At 39.1% G+C, this 20,427-nt stretch overlaps 1 protein-coding gene across 4 annotated transcripts in view; it reads left to right on the top strand.

The window, feature by feature from the left end:
* The first annotated feature begins 1,985 nt into the window (after positions 1-1,985).
* Positions 1,986-20,427, top strand: part of LOC5576412 (translation initiation factor eIF-2B subunit delta) — a 29,088-nt gene continuing 10,646 nt past the window's right edge. Inside the window, exons 1-3 of one of the 4 annotated variants that reach the window (XM_021841257.1) lie at positions 1,986-2,126; positions 2,375-2,492; positions 9,814-11,382. In XM_021841257.1, coding sequence (XP_021696949.1) covers positions 2,463-2,492; positions 9,814-11,382 — 1,599 coding nt within the window. In that variant the 5' untranslated portion in view covers positions 1,986-2,126; positions 2,375-2,462. Of the gene's footprint in view, positions 2,127-2,352; positions 2,493-9,813; positions 11,383-20,427 lie in introns of all 4 variants that reach the window. The other 3 variants (XM_001656064.2, XM_021841258.1, XM_021841259.1) reach the window with 3 other exon arrangements.

Here is a 20,427-nt window from a genome sequence, read left to right as displayed (position 1 = left end):
CTAGACATAATAAACAACCTCATACTTCTAGAAACTTTATTATATCATAATTATATCAGTTCTTTTTCTGCTCCCTGGATTTATTTTTCCAATCGATTTATATTCTTGTCTTTAGAAGTGTTTATCAAACCACATTAATGCAGACAGAAACTCTGTGTAAGAATTGTTCACTAGCCAGCCCATCAAATTCCATGATTAGCATGCCTCAAAATGTTGCGTTGTACCAGATGTGCCTTAAATTCAATTTATGACCTGGAAGGAATAATGATAAGGTTAACTAACGATTAAGATTTTAATTGATAGATATACCATTAATGTGTTTAGCTGTCCAATATTTCAAACCACGAAAAAACATAAACTTTCACAATTTATCACAACAAACAATGATGTGTTGCTATGATGATATAGTGATATCAGGGCTAAGTTGATGTGAATGAAAAAAAAATGCATTTGATGCAAATTGATGCACATTAGATGTGCACTGCAAGAGTGATCCACCCCTTGGTTATGAAATATTTGAATGAACCCCTTTCCCACGGGCAACTTGAAAACAAGGTGCACAGTGAAAGTCAAACCAATACAGTACCAGATTAACGGCCTAACTGACAATTGTAAACAAACGTAGTTTTATTCACCTAACAGTTTGTTTGATAAATTGCAATCATATAATGCACCTCTGTCCCCTAAAAATAACGTTTTTCACGAAATAAGTAAGAAAAACATAAAGGCGCATTTGATACTCTCTTTCGATTCGAACTCTGATGTCAATTTCGCCCATCTTCCCCCTCTGCGGTAACCGGGCGCATTTGAGCTTGAGTGTGGCAGCAGGGCGCATTTCAAACTGAGTGTGCAGAAGGGCGTTAGTGATAAAGGTTCGTGCGAAAGAGCGTAGCAGAACGGCGAAGCTGATGATAGTCAAACCAGAAGGACGAGGTCGAAAGGCGCAATCGCTGTTGTCAAACTGAAGATGACGAAAAACCGAGGGGCGCAACAGCTCTAAATTTTGTTGAATGGCGCATGATGGATTTTTATTTATTTTAACATGTTATTCATAATATTTAAATAAGTTAAATATTTTGCTACAAAAGTAATATTGTAATGGATCCTACAAAAATGCATCATGCGATTAAATCGATCGGAAACATAATATAGAATTAAAATTAAACCCGCAAACTTCAAACCGATTTTACTGAGAATGTATTAGTCTTCACATTCGCCCTAATTCTGACTCTGTATTGAAACGTTTTATGGCATGCATGGTTCAGAAACAGCAGGAAGTTGCAGATATTGTTGGGCTACGGTAGAATCATATCGTTGAACATGTTCGCGTCATGGTATTTTTTTCATTTTGTGATATCGCGACTCCAGTTGGAAACCGGAATCATCGACACGCGTCAATAGATTTTTCTCAAAATCTATGCATTGAACCTAACGTCGGGCATAGTGCGCTGGACAGCGGATCTAGTGAACTACCCAGCGCATCTTGCCCGGCGTAGAATATTCGTTTTTCGCGTGCCAAAAATTCCGGTTTTCAACTGTGAGAATAATATTTCAATTGCGTCCTTTCCGTTGCCGTTCCGCTATCATTACGTTTGAAGTTTATTTCACCTAGCGCGCTTAGTTTTCGACGCTTCCTTAAAATTGGGTGGGTGGGTGAGGACATGTTACAGCTCATACAAAATTCGTAGGATACTCATACAAAAAGTGTTACGAGGGGGTGGGTGGGTATCGAAAATGGCTATTTTCGGCGTTATGAAATTTGTGAATAAACCCATAAAACTCAAATTTAGCTTATTCCACGGACATTCGACTGTTTTCGGCAACATTGGTTTTGCGAGAGAAGCAAAAGAGAATAACAATAAATGCAATTTACTCATATTTGAGGGTAGTTTCATTTCTCCATGTATTTATTAAACAGATCAATTTGCCCCCGGTTACGGTACTAAATTTTTCGTTTGTTTAAAGTTGTGAACGTAGCCCGTTTCGTCACCAAAACAAAAAAAAAATCGTCTGATGGTGGCTGACACAAACGTCAATTTCCTTACCGAATGAAAGTATGGTTTTTGTGTTGAAATTTGTGGCTGTTTTCTAAAAATCTAGCTTGTGGTTCCAAATTTATAAGCCAGGTAGGTAAAATATTAACTAATAATCAACATCATTTCTTCCAGTAAGAGCACTGAGTAAAGTAGAGAACAATTTCTTTGCAAATGAGGATCCCGATTTGCAGAGAGGAATAGGTGAAGGTGAAAGTCCTAATCTAGTCCAAGTGCATTGTTTGATCAATGGTCTAAAACCAACAGTATACTAATAATACTTATTGCCTTCGCGATTAACAAAAGTATCTTTTAATAGTGTATTGATCCCTTTCCTCCAGTTCGTCAATTTCGATTCTCGCATTCTCCCCACTGACTGTTTTCCTAACAACTTTCCGCTAGGAGAGATTCTATCCGAACCGGAAAGCGATGGAGACCACAGGAGCTCCCCCGAAACAGGTATCTAGCCTTGTTGTGAACTCACGAAGTTGTTGGTGTTCTATAGTAGCTATTTAGATTGATTGGCGTTTTTACTTTCCGTTTCTGAGCTCCTTATTATCCTTGTTTAACCTTATTTAACTTATATAATTTCCCGATTATCCTTATTTAACTTTCTAACATCTAGCAGGGCTGGTAGCATCTCTTTTTGAGACTTGGTCTTTATTTTAAAGCAAGACTTTAAAAAGTCTCTATATTAACCAAAATGATCTATTGCCAAATTTAAGAGGTACCAGAGACCTTTAGACTATTTTACAGGTTCTTCAGAAATTTGTTTTAAGATTCCTTAAGGAAAAGCTTTAGGAATACTCCTTCAGAAACTCCTCTAGTGATGCTTTTACCTATATTCTCCCAGAAATTGTTTACGGATTTGGTCTTTATTTTTAACGGAATTACCTTCAGTAATTTCCCAGAGATTATCTCAAGATTTCCTCCTGATATTTTTTGACTACTTCTATCAAAGATTCCTACAAGACTTATTCCAAGAAAATCCGCAATGATTCATTCCAGAGGTTTTGAAAAAAAATTATGGCTTTTCTAAGGAAAATATTCAAGAATTCCTACGCCGATATTTCCAGTAATACTTCCCGGCATTTTATATGAATTCTTACAAGAAATTTATCCACATGTTCTCCCAGCAATTGTTGCTAAATTCAGAAATATATATTGAATACTCTTCCAAGATTTCCTCAACGTTTACGACCTAATGGGGTTCCTCCATAAACTTCTCCAGCATTTCAATCAAGGATTACTCCTGCAGTTGTTCCATACAATTTCTCTAGTATTTTCTAAAATAAAACATTCATGGATTCATTAAAAGTTCATTTAAGGTTTAACATTAACTAGTCCTAAGGTAATAATTCATGCCTACACAATTTTTTTCAAGGTATTCCCGCAGGATGTTATCCAGAGATTTAATTGATTTGTTTTTATTGTCCTGGCATTTTGTCTAGGAAATACTCCAAGATTCCCTCAAGAGTGTCAAGAATCCGGGATTTCTTAGTTTTGAACTTAACCCTCTAATACCCAACCCCGCCTTTAGACGGGGTACACTTTGGAATTTTGTGTATTTTTTCGTGACTCGGAAATTAAAATGATTTTATTTTTGGCTTACACCTTGACTCATAACACGCACATGAGAAAAGTTTTTGATAACTTTGGAAACCTTTTTGTATTTTAAAAAATTGTTTGAAAAATTGTATCCTTATATAACCTACAAATTTAACGTGTAATATAAAAAATCGTACTTTTTTATATTTTTCTACTATTAACCTATAACAGAAGAAGAGCTTGGTGGGATTAAAATAATTTCAAACCTGTTTTTCCGTTAATTTCACGCAAAATAAAAATATTTTCAGAAAAATATTTCAAATTAATTATTTTTAAAAGTACCGTAAAAACTTGAATGTTTATAAGAGGCTTCAAGAAAAAATGAAAAAGGATAGGGATGTTCAAAAATAAAAATTATAAAAATCAGTGCGCATCGTACCTTCGTGCTGTGCGTACACGAATTCTCTCTGCTCTTGGAAGTTTTCTTAAAAACTACCTAAAGCAATAAAACAGTACTTTTCAGTGCTACACAAACAGTACTTTTCAGTGCTAAAATTAAAAACGGTACTTTTCAGTGCTACTTAAACAGTACTTTTCAGTACTATTTTTTCTACTATTGATCCCTTTACGATCCTTGTTTGGACCCGTGCCTTCGATTTTTCGTTGGACCCGTTGGCGAAAGCTAGCGGTGGTAATCCTTCTTGGACACCGTCTAGGGAAAAAACCTCTCGAAGGTCACGTCTTTCTCGTTTATTAACTAAACATGGTATCAACAACTAACAAAAGGAAGGGTGAATCTCTGAATTCACTACTTCCTTCCAAAAAAGTGGGTTTTAAAACTGTCACTACACGTGGCAAGAATGGAAGAAAGGACGCTTCCCCGGAATGCGAACTTTCTTCCAAGGGTGAAATGAATAATTGTATTGAAATGAGCAATCAGTTCGATGCTCTAGACAAATTTTCCGAACACCAAATCGAAGCAGCCTCTAGCCCAGGCTCTTTGATTCAAGTGAGGAAGCAAAGAGTGCCGCCTATCGTGGTCAGTTGTTCCGAATTTGGGGGATTTAGGCAGGAGATCTTGAACTCCATTAGGGGAATCAAGGTTTCCTTCCAAATCGCAAAGAAAGGAGACTGTCGCGTTTTGCCGGAAACTCTTAAAGATCGCGAACTTCTTCTCAGATATCTTGAAGAGAAGAAGCACAAATTTTTTACTTATGACGACAAAACTGAACGTTTGTTCAAAGTCGTCTTGAAAGGTCTCTCAAGTGACTATAAGTCACCTGAAGAGATCAAAAATGGAATAAATGATTTACTTGGATTTTCCCCAGTCCAAGTAATCATTATGAAAAAGAGAACCCAATCTGGCATTGTTCGGAAAGGGCTTTCTCAAGAATATTATTTAGTTCACTTTAACAAAAAAGAACTAAATAATATTAAAGCTTTAGAAAAAGCTAAACTTATGTTCGATGTCCGTGTGACGTGGGAACATTTCCAGAAACCTGGAGGAAATTACCAGAACCCCACTCAGTGCCGTCGGTGCCAAAAGTGGGGTCATGGTACAAAAAATTGTCGCATGGATGCTAAATGCATGATTTGCGGAGGTTCTTCTCACGCTAAGGACGACTGTCCTGTGAAAGAAGATACCAGAAAATTTCAATGCGCCAATTGCAAGGGCCCTCACAAAGCTAACTTTTGGGAATGCATTTCACGCAAAAGAGTCGTTGAGGCTCGTGCCAAGCAGATGAAGGATAATGTCCGTTACGATAACGGTCGTTTCCGGAATTTGCCTGGTAGAGTATCGAACAATGCTCATTTTTCAGTTAACGATCGCTTGATTAGGAATCATACCCACCAGGAAGATCATAATCATGCTCATTCACAAACAAATTTTAATCCGTTGGGTAGCCGTTCGAATCTTTCAATTTCGAATGTATCTACCCACGGTAAATCCTTTGCCGATATCGTAGCAGGTAATTTGAACTCTTCCCCTGTTCGTTCCATGAGTACCCATTCTACTTGTTTCAAATCAAATGGAAAAAACCCTACCGCCACAGGTAACTCCTACCCCGCTTCTTCGTCTACCGAAAATTCCAATGGGAAATCATCAGATGATATGTCTGCCTCTGATTTTAATTTTCTAACTGAACAATTGAATCTAATGATTGATGCAATGTTCAAAGCCACCACTATGACTGAAGCAGTCCAAGTAGGTGTAAAATTTACAAATAAAATTGTTATTGGATTACGTTTTTCTAATGGATCCAAATAATAATTTAAATATTTTAAATTGGAATGCTCGTTCTCTGAATGGTAAAGAGGACGAGCTGTTTAATTTTCTTACAGCTAATAACGTGCATATAGCAGTTATTATCGAAACTTATTTAAAACCTGGATCCAAACTTAAAAAAGATCCTAACTTTTTTGTTTATCGTAATGATCGACTTGATGGGGCATGTGGGGGAGTTGCAATCATCATTCATAGGCGTATAAAACATCAACTATTTTCGTCATTTGAAACTAAAGTTTTTGAAACTTTAGGTGTTTCTGTTGAAACACAGTTTGGTAAATATACTTTCATAGCTGCCTATTTGCCTTTTCAATGCTCTGGACAGCAAGTTAATTGGCTTCAAACTGACTTGCGAAAATTAACTCGCAATCAGTCAAAATTTTTTGTCATTGGTGACTTTAATGCCAAACATCGGTCATGGAATAATTCTCAAAGTAATTCCAACGGCAGAATTTTATTTGATGAGTGCTCTTCAGGATATTTCTCAATTCAATACCCTGATAGCCCTACATGTTTTTCCTCTTCTAGAAATCCATCTACGATTGACTTGGTCTTAACCGACTCTAGTCATCTTTGTAGCCAATTAGTTACTCATGCTGATTTTGATTCTGATCATGTCCCTGTTACATTTCAAATATCGCATGAAGCGATTCTCAATCCTATCAGCTCCACTTTCAATTATTTACGAGCCGACTGGAATATATATGAAACGTATGTTGACTCTAATCTTGATGTTAACATTTCTTTAGAAACTAAAATTGATATTGACAATGCTCTTGAAACTTTAACAAATTCCATTGTTGAAGCCAGAAACATTGCAATTCCAAAATGTGAAGTAAAATTTGAATCCGTGATTATAGACGATGATCTTAAACTCTTGATCCGTCTTAAAAACGTGAGGAGAAGGCAATTTCAACGCACTCGTGATCCTGCTATGAAAATTATATGGCAGGATTTGCAGAAAGAAATCAAGAAACGTTTTGCAGATTTAAGAAACAAAAATTTTGAAAATAATATTTCTCAATTGGACCCCGGCTCTAAGCCCTTTTGGAAATTATCTAAAATCTTGAAAAAACCTCAGAAGCCTATACCGGCATTGAAAGAGGAAAACAAATTATTACTAACTAATTGCGAAAAAGCTCAAAAACTTGCTATGCAGTTTGAAAGTGCGCACAATTTTAATCTAGGACTTACTAGTCCAATTGAAAATGAAGTTACTCAGGAGTTCGAAAATATTCTCAATCAAGAGAACGTTTTCGAAAATGCCTGGGAGACTGATTTGGAAGAAGTGAGAACTATTATTAAAAAATTCAAAAATATGAAAGCTCCTGGCGATGATGGAATTTTCTACATCCTCATCAAGAAACTTCCAGAAAGTAGCTTATCATTTTTAGTTGATATATTTAACAAATGTTTTCAATTAACATATTTTCCTGACAAATGGAAAAATGCTAAGGTTGTTCCAATTTTAAAACCAGACAAAAATCCTGCAGAAGCTTCTAGCTATCGTCCAATCAGTTTGCTTTCCTCCATCAGTAAACTTTTTGAAAAGGTTATTTTGAACAGAATGATGGCCCACATCAACGAGAATTCAATTTTTGCCAATGAACAGTTCGGATTCCGCCATGGACATTCGACCACTCATCAACTTTTACGTGTAACAAATTTGATCCGTTCCAACAAATCTGAAGGCTACTCTACTGGTCTTGCTCTTCTAGACATAGAAAAAGCATTCGACAGTGTTTGGCATGAAGGTTTGATTGTAAAATTGAAAAATTTTAATTTTCCAACATACATTGTTAGAATAATTCAAAGTTATCTGTCAAATCGTACACTTCAGGTTAATTATCAGAACTCCAGATCTGAAAGACTTCCTGTAAGAGCTGGTGTTCCCCAAGGCAGCATTTTGGGACCAATATTATACAATATTTTCACATCTGACTTACCTGAGTTACCTCAGGGATGTCAAAAATCTTTGTTTGCGGATGACACAGGCCTCTCCGCCAAAGGACGAAGCCTGCGTGTCATCTGTAGTCGATTGCAAAAAAGTTTGGATATTTTTTCTTCATACTTGCAAAAATGGAAGATTTCTCCTAATGCTTCCAAAACTCAACTAATAATATTCCCACATAAACCAAAAGCTCTTTATTTGAAACCTTCAAGTAGACATGTTGTCACGATGAGAGGGGTTCCAATAAATTGGTCAGATGAAGTTAAGTATCTAGGACTCATGCTAGATAAGAATTTAACTTTCAAAAATCACATTGAGGGCATTCAAGCCAAATGTAACAAATATGTAAAATGTCTCTATCCCCTTATTAATAGAAAATCAAAACTTTGTCTTAAGAACAAGCTTTTGATATTCAAACAAATTTTCAGGCCAGCCATGTTGTATGCTGTACCAATATGGACTAGCTGTTGTAATACCAGGAAGAAAGCTCTGCAGAGAATTCAAAATAAAATTTTGAAAATGATTCTGAGGCTTCCTCCCTGGTATAGTACCAATGAGTTACATAGGATATCCAATGTTGAAACATTGGAACAAATGTCAAATAAAATAATCAATAATTTCAGGCAAAAATCGTTACAATCTTCTATTGCCACGATTAATGCGTTATATGTTTAGGTTAAGTTAGGTTAAGTATATTAAAAACTTTTTTTTTCTCTTATAAGCAGGTGAAATCAACTCACCTGTAAAAAATCTGAACTGCTACGGCAAATGAAATGTAATATGTTGTTAACAAAATGTTAATAAAATCTTAGATTTGTTTTACCAAATTAGGATGATAGTGTTGTCTAATAACACAGAACACCTAGATATAAGAAATAATGAATGTAATGTTTGGAATGATACTAATAAAGAAATTTAAAAAAAAAAAAAAATTATAAAAATCAAAAACCAAAATTCATAGATTTGCGAATAAAAATAAATCATTGCCCAAAACGTGTTTAGAACGATTTTAGATAATTGAAAATGATATTTAGATCGAAAATAAAAATTTGTGTATTAGAAGGTTAATCAAGTTTTATCCGATGTTACTACATATAAGATTTCCTTTCGAAATACCTCCCGGATTGAAAAAGAACTTATTCAACAATTACTGAAAAAATCCTTGCCATTTTCCTGGAGGCAGGAAAAATGACTGGAAAACATATTTGTAGAGTTCGTTGGGAAATTTCTCAAATAATTTCTGGATCCTGAAGAAATCTTAGGTGGAATGGAGACCCGGAGAAATTTCTAAATTTTTATTCTTAGAGAAACTTTTGATTGAAATAACCTTAAAGAAATCCTGATAGACAATTTTGTAGAACATCGCTGGAGAGAATACTGATTGAATTCTAACAGATGTTCTAAGCGAGTCCTATAGAAAACGATGGTAGAACTATTGGATTAATTCATGCAGGATTTAGGACTTTCTGAATGAATCGTTGGAGGAATTTCTGATGGAATCTTTTCCTGAAGATATCTAATACGAAAATCCTAGAGGGATTCCTTAGGAAGTCCGTAACAACTACTGAATGAATTCCTGAAGAGGTTTTTAATATCGGAAGGAAACTTTTGGGTGAATTGAATACCAGAATCAATTCCTAGAAAAAAATAATAAAAAATAACATACAGAAATACGAGCAGCAATACTTATCGTAATGTTAGTTCCTGTTAGATTTTGTTTTCTTGGTACCTGTCTGATCCCTTTTTTGTCTCATTTTGGTTTCTGTTTGGTCTATTTTTTAAGTAAGAGATCTCTAAAGTTCCAATTTAATCAAGATCAAGACACCTAATCGCTATCTACCAGCCCTTGTATCCAACTAGGCATGACATCTGTTTGCACAACTTTCTCAAAATTTGCATGATCCTTTGTAGTGTTGATAGATGGTCTGATTAACAGTTAAACTAAATGGCTGTGTGCGAATGCGAATCTGAATAATTCTTTTGAAACCTTCTAGAAACGACGTCCCCGAAAGCACAAGCCAAAACAGCAGCAGCTCCCGAAGGACGAAGTTCTTCAGCCAGCAGAGACAGTTTCCAAGGAGTCTAAAGCAACGACGGACAAGGAAAACGTGCAACAGCAACTTCAGCAGGAACCGAACGGCCAACTGAACAGAAATCCCAGCAAACGCAACAGGAAGCGAAACAGAGGCAAAAAGCAGGAAACGAGCGATCAGCAAATTCAATCGATTGAATTACCAGAGATTTTTCCAAACGCACAAGAATATGCGTTGGAAAACCAAACGGTTCTGAGAAAGGAAACGGTTCAAACGACTAGTAAGAGTAAGCCTCCGAAGCCGAAGAGGCCATCGAATTTCGAGAAGAATAAAACGATCGAGAATATCGAACCAGAACGAATCTTTCCTGTTTGTGTCATTGACTCAAAGAAGTTGAAATCAAATACCTCTGCGATTGAGGATATCGGGTTGGAAGAGATATTTCCAACGTCTGAGATTTACAACTTTGAGAATAATGCTGTACCGAGGAAGTTGAAAACAATCAAGGTACAACCGAAGGTTCAGCGTCGAAAGAAGGCACAAATCATTGCTGGATTGCAAGATATTGCTTGCAGAGATATTTTTCCAACAGATTCTAATCGAACTGAACCACCTGTTCAACGGTCGGAACAAATCATGGATCCCCCGAAGACTGAGAAAACACGAGAAGAAGTGATGGCTGAACGAGAAGCTAAGAAAGCTGCCAAGGCAGCTGCTAAGGGAAAAGGCAAGGAAACCCCAAAGCCAGCTACACAGGCAGAAAGCACTCCTTTGCAGAAGTCAAGTACGGACTCGAGTCTTTCCGAAAAGCTCGACAAACTGCACATATCAGATCCTCCTGCAGCTGCTAAACCAGCTGTCGAGATGCCTTCACAAGCTACCAAGCAGCTGAGCAAAGCTGAACGCAAAGCACAGTTCGAAGCGCAGAATCCGAATTTGGCCAAACCGAAAGCCGAAACGAAACCAGCCACTTCTAAAGCCGAACGACGAGCCCTACAGGAAGCCCAACGAGCTGCCAAAGCAGAAGCCCAGACCAAGAAGGCTGCTCCTGCCCCTAAAGCTAGCACAGAATCCTCTAGCAAAGCCGCCACTCCAGTAGCGAAAAAGGAAACCACCCCGACAGCTAACAAACAGGTCAAAAAATCCGTCAAAACTACGGACTCCCCACAGCAGCAACCGCACATGGTCAAACTGTTCAACCACCTCTACACGAAGAAGTTTGCGGCCTCGGAGATCGTTAACTCGAGCCAACTGCATCCAGCCATTACGACACTGGGTCTGCAGTACGCCGAGGGAGTCATGGCCGGTTCCAAGGCTCGCTGCTTGGCCTTCCTGAAAGCTCTGACGCAAATGATCAACGACTATGAAACCCCCCCGGAGAAGGAATTTTCCCGAGGGTTCGAAGAAACGCTGAATCCGAACATTGCCTTCCTGCAGAAGTGTCGCCCCTTCTCGGTGTCGATGACCAATGCGCTGAAGTACATCAAGATGTACACCAGGCAGCTGAACCCCAAGGATTCGGACTCTGACGTAAGTACAGATGATTAAGGGGTGGTCACATGTTGGGGTAGGTAATATGCGAGGAAAAGTCGGGAAATCCGTTATCAAACGGGAAATTCTTCTGGTAGAAATGATTTTGCAGCTGTAACCTTCAGAACTCCGTACCCTTCTCGAAGTGAGTTGAAAGGCAATTGTTGGAGACATTAGGTATTTACATTTACAAAACATTTCATAACTAAGATTACAAAGAGAGGGTTTCTCAGACCTACGTGAACAAGGGAGCTCTCAAAAACATATTTTTTTTTTATTAAATGTGGAGGTATAACACTTTTCAGCAAAACATGTTACAGTGAAACCTCCATGAGTCGATGTTCCATGACTCGATATCGACTCATGAAACCATACTAAAACCAAAATTTCATGGTTACTATGATGGTCCTCTCAAATGGTTTCCCAAGGCATTCATTTCCACGACTCGATATGTCCATGAGTTGATGGCCCCTTCGGACTCATGGAGGTTTGACTTTATTCATACCGTCAAACGGGGTGACTTGCAACGGCGGGGTGACTTGCAACACTTTGTTATTTACAACTAAATTTCATTATAAAACCCAAATTTCAAAAGAAAATTTGTTTTATATCGGTGCTTCAATACGTGTGACTCACAATTCAAGTAACGGCCACGATTAAAGCTGTTATTGTAGATATGTTTATACATTAAACATAATTCTTATAAATGTCTTGAAAACGGATGCTTCATGGAGGTTTAAAATCGTGACCTGAAAACATGAGATAGATTTAATTTACAAAAGTAATACTCTACATGATGTTTCTACGGGGCCCAGATAGCCGTAGCGGTAAACGCGCAGCTATTCAGCAAGACCAAGCTGAGGGTCGTGGGTTCGAATCCCACCGGTCGAGGATCTTTTCGGGTTGGAAATTTTCTCGACTTCCCAGGGCATAGAGTATCTTCGTACCTGCCACACGATATACACATGCAAAAATGGTCATTGGCATAGTAAGCTCTCAGTTAATAACTGTGGAAGTGCTCATAAGAACACTAAGCTGAGAAGCAGGCTCTGTCCCAGTAGGGACGTAACGCCAGAAATAAGAAGAAGAAGATGTTTCTATAACTAATGAGTGATAAAATGACGAATTTTATTTTACGAGATTGTAGCAAAAACTTTCTAATAAAAATCATTTTTATATAAATGTACCTGTGCGGAGTGACTTGCAACACTTTATTTCTAAGCAGTTTAGAGTTTTATAAAATTTAAAAACTGTTGTGTTAGGTCTACTTTATAATTAAAAGAGTAATAATTCATCAATCAACTACAAACACTCGTTAAAAATATTGTTCAGTTAAGATATTGGACCTTGATGATTTAACGCCTCTTTTTCCCATACAAAAATAGTTCAATTATTTTCTTACAAAAATATATTCAAAATGCTCTTGTACTGGTTCGAATGCTTTAAATACATGAATAACAATACTTAACAAGTGTGACTAATAAAAAAAAATCAACATTTTGTAGGCAAAAACTAAATTAGCATTGAGTGTTGCAAGTCACCCCGCACAAGGACATTTATAAAATTTCACCTTTTTGATGATTTTTGATATGACAAAATAATCCGATTCAATCTTCTGTCATCCCATTCTGTGAGCGGGCCGGCCATTCAAAGTTCTACGAGGAATTTAGATTTTTAAATGACGTTTAGATCATGGTTTTGGTTGATTGAAGTTGAAACGTGTTGCAAGTCACCCCGTTTGACGGTAGTTTGCAGTATGGAACGTCAAGTTTACTTTTTTCAAGTTTCTATTATAGCTCTGTTGGTAAGCGCGTGGGGTTGACGATTTAGAGATCGTTTGTTCAATTCCAGGCGTTTTATTGTCTTGTTTATTTTTTTTTTTTCAATATATGCTCATAACCTGTCGAAGACACGATTCATATTTTTAGTCGGCTCAGTGCTCCCGAACGAAGATTCTCCCATAACGAAAGAATCGTATTTGAATCGTATGTGACTGCATAATCGTCATCCGACGCTTGTTGAGTGACGATGACGATGCTTCTTTTAGTTTCGTCGCTGACTATTTCCATTTGACGACGACGATTGGCTACCCTGAATTTTTATTTCAAGTGAACTTGAGACCGAAGCAGAAGAACAACAACAACAGTTACTAGAATATACTCTTGCAGCACTTTCAAAGAAGCTCTTCCAGAAAAAAAAACATCTCCAAAGTTGTATTCCAGAGTCTAAGAATAAAAACGTTTTCAAGAATTCTTTAAGAAGATTTTCTAAGCCGATTGTTCCAGTTACTCTTCACTTTTCATATGAATTTCTTCATGAATTGATCCAAGGTTTTTCTCAGGAATTGTTCTAAAACTCCTCCAGGAAATATTTCCAACAAATCATCCACGAATTACTCCTGCAGTTTTTCCAAGCAATTTGTCAAGGTAAATCTTCATGGATTCATCAAAATTTCATTCTAGGACTCCTGCACAGACTTCTTCGGGGATCAATTTTTTTTTTCAAAGAAATTCCATAAAAAATCCTCCAGGATATCGATCAAAGGATCCGTTTGTTTATTTTGTTCAGCCTTTGAAGCAGAATTTTAGAAACACTCCGGATTTCAACAGGAATTTTTCCAATGTTTTCTAAAAATTATCGTTCACAATTCATGGTTGCAATCATATACCCCCTCATTCTTGTTTACGGCGGATCCAACATTCGATCGAATCCTATTCGTTCGAATCCACAGCTCATTTGATTTTGCAGGCGTAAATGGGAATGCAAAACGGGTTTCGATCGAAAGATCATTCGAACGTAAACAAGAATAGGGGTGATAAAGGTATCCCGATCGACATTTTGAAAGGAAATCCTTAGGAATTAGTAATGGTATGTCTGGAAGAATGTATGATTCAATTTTTGAACTCGTCTTCATGTTGAGTTCTCTGAAGTAATATGTGTTGTTATTATTAAAGAAATACAGGAATTCTTGAAGGTATATCATACGAAATTCATTAAGGAACTCCTTGAAAAGGTCGTTAAAGAATCAATAAATTAATTGCTGAAGAAATTTTCGTAGTAATACCTGAAGGAAGCTTTGAGTACTTGGATCAGATAGTATCTGATGAGAATTTAGAAACAACATATTGATGACATGCATACATGGCTGCCATCAGCCCTAGAATAACTTCTAGTTGAATTTTCTTGGAAGCGTTTCTTCAAACATTTCTGAAGAAAACCCTGTGGGTCTCATAAGCGAAATTCCCGAAGCAACGTCTGAACCAGTTTTCGTTCAGCAGACCTTGGCAAAGAATTTCCAGTAATGGAAAACTTGTTATTAGAATGGCTGATGGAAACAGTATCTGAAACAAACTCATAAAAGAAATTGGTGCGAAAAATCTTGTGCAAATTCCACGAGTTATTAAGATTGAATTTTTCACGATTACCGAGGTAATTCCGTGTGTAAATCCTAAAGGATAAATCAAAGAATATTGGTGTACATTTCAGAAATTTCCAAGCGACCTCTTTGGGAATTCCTTCAAGATGTGATCTTTAGGAATTATTTCTGTATAGAAGTTGTAATTTTTATTCCCCGTATTTTTCCCATTCGAATTCTCTCAAGAATTGCTCCAGAAATTCCTCAGCAACTTTTCATGCATTTTTTCCTCTGATTGCGTTATGCAGCAAACTCTCTTTTACTCGATATTCCGTATCTCGATATCGATTTAGAGAACCATAGTAAAAGTTGGTTTTCATGGCTTCCTCGGATGGACCGTTGAATCGCGTTGATTGTGTGTGTTTTTTAAGGTGAAGATGAATCGAAGCCAAACCTCAAATTTTCAAGAGCACAAATCTGTAGAACCAACCATCCGTTTAAGCTGAAAACTTAATCGATTAGTCATCAGCTGGTGGTGACCAATTGATTAAGTTTTCACCTTAAAGGGATGTTTGGTTCTCCAGATTTGGCTCTTGAAAATTGGAGTTTGGCTTCGTTTCATCTTCACCTTAACTCGATGGTCCCTTCAATATCGAGTTATGGAGAGTTTCCAATCATGAGTTCAAAAGTAATAACGAATTGACTAAAGTAAATTTCTTGACGATAAAATACTGAAATACTGCTCCGCTGTTTCCTCCACACCAGCACAATTGGGACACGCAGGAGATTCTGAGTGCCCGAACTTATGCAGGTACTACCTATAGCAATCATGTCGTGACAGAAATTGCGTCAGGTGTAAGTTCACTTCCCCATGGTTTCTTTCATACCAATCTGACACATTTGGTATTAGCCGATGGGTCCATCTACCCTTAGTGGAGTTATCCCATTCCTGCTGCACTCTTCTGAGCATTTCCTCTTTACACGCGTTGCGGACTCTTCTGGTACTCCTTTGGTTGAAGCTCTTTAGATACCGTCCGGTATGCACTTGCTACGCTTAAGCACATTATCTTGTACGTGCTTTCCAACCACTTGAGGTTTCTGCTCGTTCTAAGCGCTTTTAACCAAATTGGTCCTCCATACCTTAGTATCGATTGCGCACCGCTTGCCAGTAGCTTGCGTTTGCTTGCAATTACAGCAGAGCTGTTAGACATCATCCTCGAAAGCGCCGCTATAGCCCTAGATGCCCTTTTACAGGCATATTCAATGTGGCCAGCGAAGCTGAGCTTGTCATCGATCATTACCCCAAGATGCCTAAGAAATCGCTCAGACTCTAAGGTGCAATTACCTACCGAGATAAGCGCCCGTTGCTCGGACTTGCGGTTGTTGACCACCACCACCTCAGTCTTGTGACGGGCCAGTCCTAGTTTCCTAGACTTCATCCATTCCTCAACTAGGGAAATAGAGTGTGCTGCTGTCACCTCTACTTCCTCCATAGATTCACCATAGACCACTAGGGTGATATCGCCGGCGAAGCCAACAATCTTAACACCCGTTGGAAGGGGCAGCCTCAGTACGTCATCGTACATCGCATTCCATAACAGCGGGCCCAGGATTGAACCTTGAGGTACTCCCGCGGTAATTCGAACGCTTTTCTGCCCTCCTCTGTGTCATACAGTAGAATCCTACCATCAACATAACTTTCTATGAGCTTACACAACTGCACTGGTACCTTCGGCTATCGATTCCCAGCTTGCGCTGTTGAACGCATTCTTCACATCCAGAGTGACAACCGCGCAGTAACGGATGCCGTTCCTTATATGCTTGATTGCCACCTCAGCTGTCTGAACGACCGACTGGGTGGCATCCAGAGTAGATTTACCTTTTCTGAATCCAAACTGATTGTTGGACAGGCCGTCCGCACTCTCCGTATACGGTACTAGTCTGTTGAGAATCAACCTCTCCAATAACTTGCCCGTCGTATCTAGTAGACAGATAGGTCTATACGCCGACGGATCACCTAGTGGTTTCCCCGCCTTTGGTAGTAGCACTAATTTCTGTCGCTTCCATACATCCGGTAAGATTCCTTGATCTCGGCAGCGTTGTATCCTGCTTCTGAACATGTCCGGATTCGCATTCATTGCCGCTTTTCGGGCAACATTCGGAATACCATCGGGTCCCGGTGCCTTATTTGATGCGAATGATTTCACGACTTCTGCCAGCGCTACGTTCGTCACCCTCGTCACTTCCTCTCCTTCATCTGCCGCATACGGCGCTAGGAGCCATGGGTTTGTGGGATGATGCGGGAAGAGTGCTCTTTTTGCTTCTGTGCTGTCGCGTTGCATTCTTCGTCTAGTCCGAAGGCAGCTCGCTCGAAGATTTACAATTAACACCACGTCAGTCTTAGTTTTCGAGACTAATTGCCAAAGCAGCTGCTGGGCTGCATCACAGTGGTTTGAATTTAACTGTGTTACTTCCGTTTTGTGTCCGTTGTCTGCTCTGTCGACACATATTAGGCACATAGCGATTTGCTTACAATCGCTTGCCCTATGGCCTTCGGTGCCGCATTTTCTGCACATCTTACTTCTGTCGGGACCATTGTACATCCACGACTTATGACCCTTCCCAAAACACTTGAAGCCAACTTCAGGAGGCTGTTGTATGCTCAACCGGCAAACCGACCAGCCTACCTTGAGTATGCCCAAGTTCTTCGCTTTGTTGGCCTCTGCAACCGGCAGCCTGATCGCCGCCACCTGGGTGCCCTGCGGGCTACGTCGATGTCACACTGCTCACTGGTCTGCAGCCAAGATCTCCGCTGCATGACCTCATCCAGATTTTTACACTGGAGAGTCGTTTCTGCAGTCAGGGATCTTACATCAAACTCGTCGCCAAGTACATCTTGCGCCAGTTGCTTATAAACTGCACCCTTTTGCTTGGCGTCCTTCTAAAGAAGTCTTAAAAGACTAGGATCATTTTACCAATCGTAGACCGCCTCATGCTCCGCACATCTGCGCCCAAGGGCGATAACTTCTCCGTGCTTCGCATCGCCTTCAGAATATAGGCTTATTTCGCTTCCTCCGTTTTGATAATGAGGGCCTCACCTGAATTCCAACGTTTCGTTGTTTCTCCTTGAGTTCCGTTTTCGGTTTTCTCCTTTCTTTCTTTTTTCCGACTCGTATCCACGGGTTGCTGTTGCCTTGCGCCCGTGGTTCTTGTGGTTGCACTGCCTGGTTCCTATCCGTGGCTTTTTTTCTTGGTTTTCTTGGCCTTGATGTTGGTCTCTCCACTGTTACCATGTCCTCTTGATCGATGAGCTTGGCTCGTGCCAGCTTTTCCTCTCTGGAGGACGGCTGCGTAGGTTACTTTCTTCTTAGCAACCATACTTTTTTTCGCCACGTATTCAGCCTCGGAAGGTCCCCTCTTTCGCATGGCGTATCGAATAATATCGTCTCTCATAGTCCTGCTTTGTAGCTAAGACTGATTGTCACAATTTCGGCAGACTTGTTTTCAAGTCCTTACTGATATTGCTATTGTTCTGAACAAATTCGATGATGATATCGAGTTGCTCAGCAGTCACTTGTATTTTTGGGAGGTACTCCCTATTGCGATCCATGGCCTCGGTAAGCCCCGGGCGGCCATCCATCACCTCAAATGTTGCACTGAAACAGCCAGTGCCTGCCGTCGTTACAGGCTTTTGCCCACACTGTTCTTACTTAAGTTGATGTTAGTCGCCTCCTTTCTTGGCGGAAACCTTAGCCGGTTACTGATGGGTTCAGAAGCCTCTCTTAAAATTACGATAGTTGTTTGTGATCATCTCTTATGGGTCCCCCTACGAGTCGCAATCCATCTCCACTGGAATAGACGCTTTGTGATCCCATGGTTATCTATGCAAGCGGGGTTGACATAGTCCTGAGCCTACTCCCGCCTAGTTGTAACAACCAGGCGACGGATTTGGAACGTATTCTAAGGCCTGCCACCGAGCTCGTCCTACGATCTGTCAGCAAAACAATCACCCAGGTCCACCCATCATCCCGGTTCTGCTTCCTTGTGATTGTTCATTCAATCGGCTTAGTGTCTCCCCCAGAGTGTTCTAGATGAATTTCTGAATTTAGCGCTCAATGCAATCCTGCAGAATTTCGGGATAATTCTTAATGTAATCTTTTGAAGGAACTAATTGAGGGATTTCTGAAGGAATCTTTAAAAAAGATCTGTCAAGAATCTTTGGGCATATTACCTAGATCAAAACCAAAACAAATCCTGAAATGGTCCCTGAAAATATCATAAAGAATTCGGAAAATTATTTTGGGGAATTCCCGTACGTAAATTCGGAGGATTCCAGAGCAATATCTGGGGGAATAATATTGGGAAAATTCGTGCAGAATTACTTGGAGGGATTTCTGGAAGAATTCATGGAGCAATCCTCTCCGCGAAAGCCCTGAAAGATTCTCATGTAATTGTAGGTGCAAGCCAAGCTGAACGTTCAGAAGAAATCCTTGCAGAACGTACCAGGATTAGAGTAAGTATTTCTGAAGGAATTCCCGGAGATTCCTTGAGAAAAAAAAACCGTCGATAAATCCTAGTAGAAGTTGCTGATATATTCCCTCGAGGAGCGCATACAACAATCTAAAAACAGCAATATGACACGAGGTCACTGGATTTTTGGTGAAATTCCTAGAGAAGTTTTTGACGGATTGTAGAAGAAATCATGGAAGGGAACCTTGACAGAATTTCTGTTAGGATCTCTTGATCTTTCGTATGCTGTGCGATTAAAAATCGTCAAAACCACATCGCTGATACTGTACATGGAAAACAAAATTTTCCCACATGTGTTGTACAAAGCGCGACCACTGAAATGTTACGTAATTCTCGAAGGAATACTGGCTGGAAGATAACTCTTGTCAGAATCGCATAAACAAATCCTTCAGAAATTTTTACCTTGGGAAATCCCTGGCAGAATTCCTTGTAGTGGATTTCTCTCAAGCATATGTGGAGTAATCAGTGAAATAATAACAGTAGTCCTGGAAGGATCCCGTCAGGAGTCCTTGGAGATATTTCAAGAATAATTATAGTTTGTATATTAGAAGATCAGTTGAAGGAATTTTTGGAAGAGTCTCTGGAATGACTCATGAATGGATCTCTGGCAACATTCTTGCAGGAATCCCAGAAAAAAAACTCTGGACCCTTTTTTTTTGTTTCTTGATAAATCCTTGAGAAATTCCATGAGAAAGAAAAGCCAAAGCCCGCAATATTATTTTCAATTTATATTTGTGTAAAAACTTTGAATTGTCTGTAATGGAATTTTTATGGGAAAATTACTGTACTAAATGCTTGATTGGAATGATACCTCAAAGTATAAGTAGAGGAACTCACAAAGGAATTACTGGAGGAATCATTGAAGAAAAAAAACTAGATGAATCCTCTCAGAAGATTCTGCTAAAATGAAAGAATTCTCGAAGGAATATTTGAAAAAAAAAAATCCCATAGGGAACGGTGAAGGTGTTCATGGACGAATTCCAGGGATTAATCCCTGGAAGAAAATGTATTATCGGAAGAATACGCCAGGGGAAGTGGTTGGTGGTAGTTGGTCCCTAGTGATTTATCCTACCTCCGTTCTGGTCACGATCTTCAGATTATCGTGATTCGTCAACATTCGTATTGATAAAGTGGAGGGACATGGTTGAAAAAGAGAGGTA

This window comes from Aedes aegypti, chromosome 2 (genome assembly GCF_002204515.2).
Source record: "Aedes aegypti strain LVP_AGWG chromosome 2, AaegL5.0 Primary Assembly, whole genome shotgun sequence".
NCBI lineage: Eukaryota > Metazoa > Arthropoda > Insecta > Diptera > Culicidae > Aedes > Aedes aegypti.
Note: the sequence above shows the minus strand (reverse complement) of the source record. Positions and strands in the feature narration are given on the sequence as shown.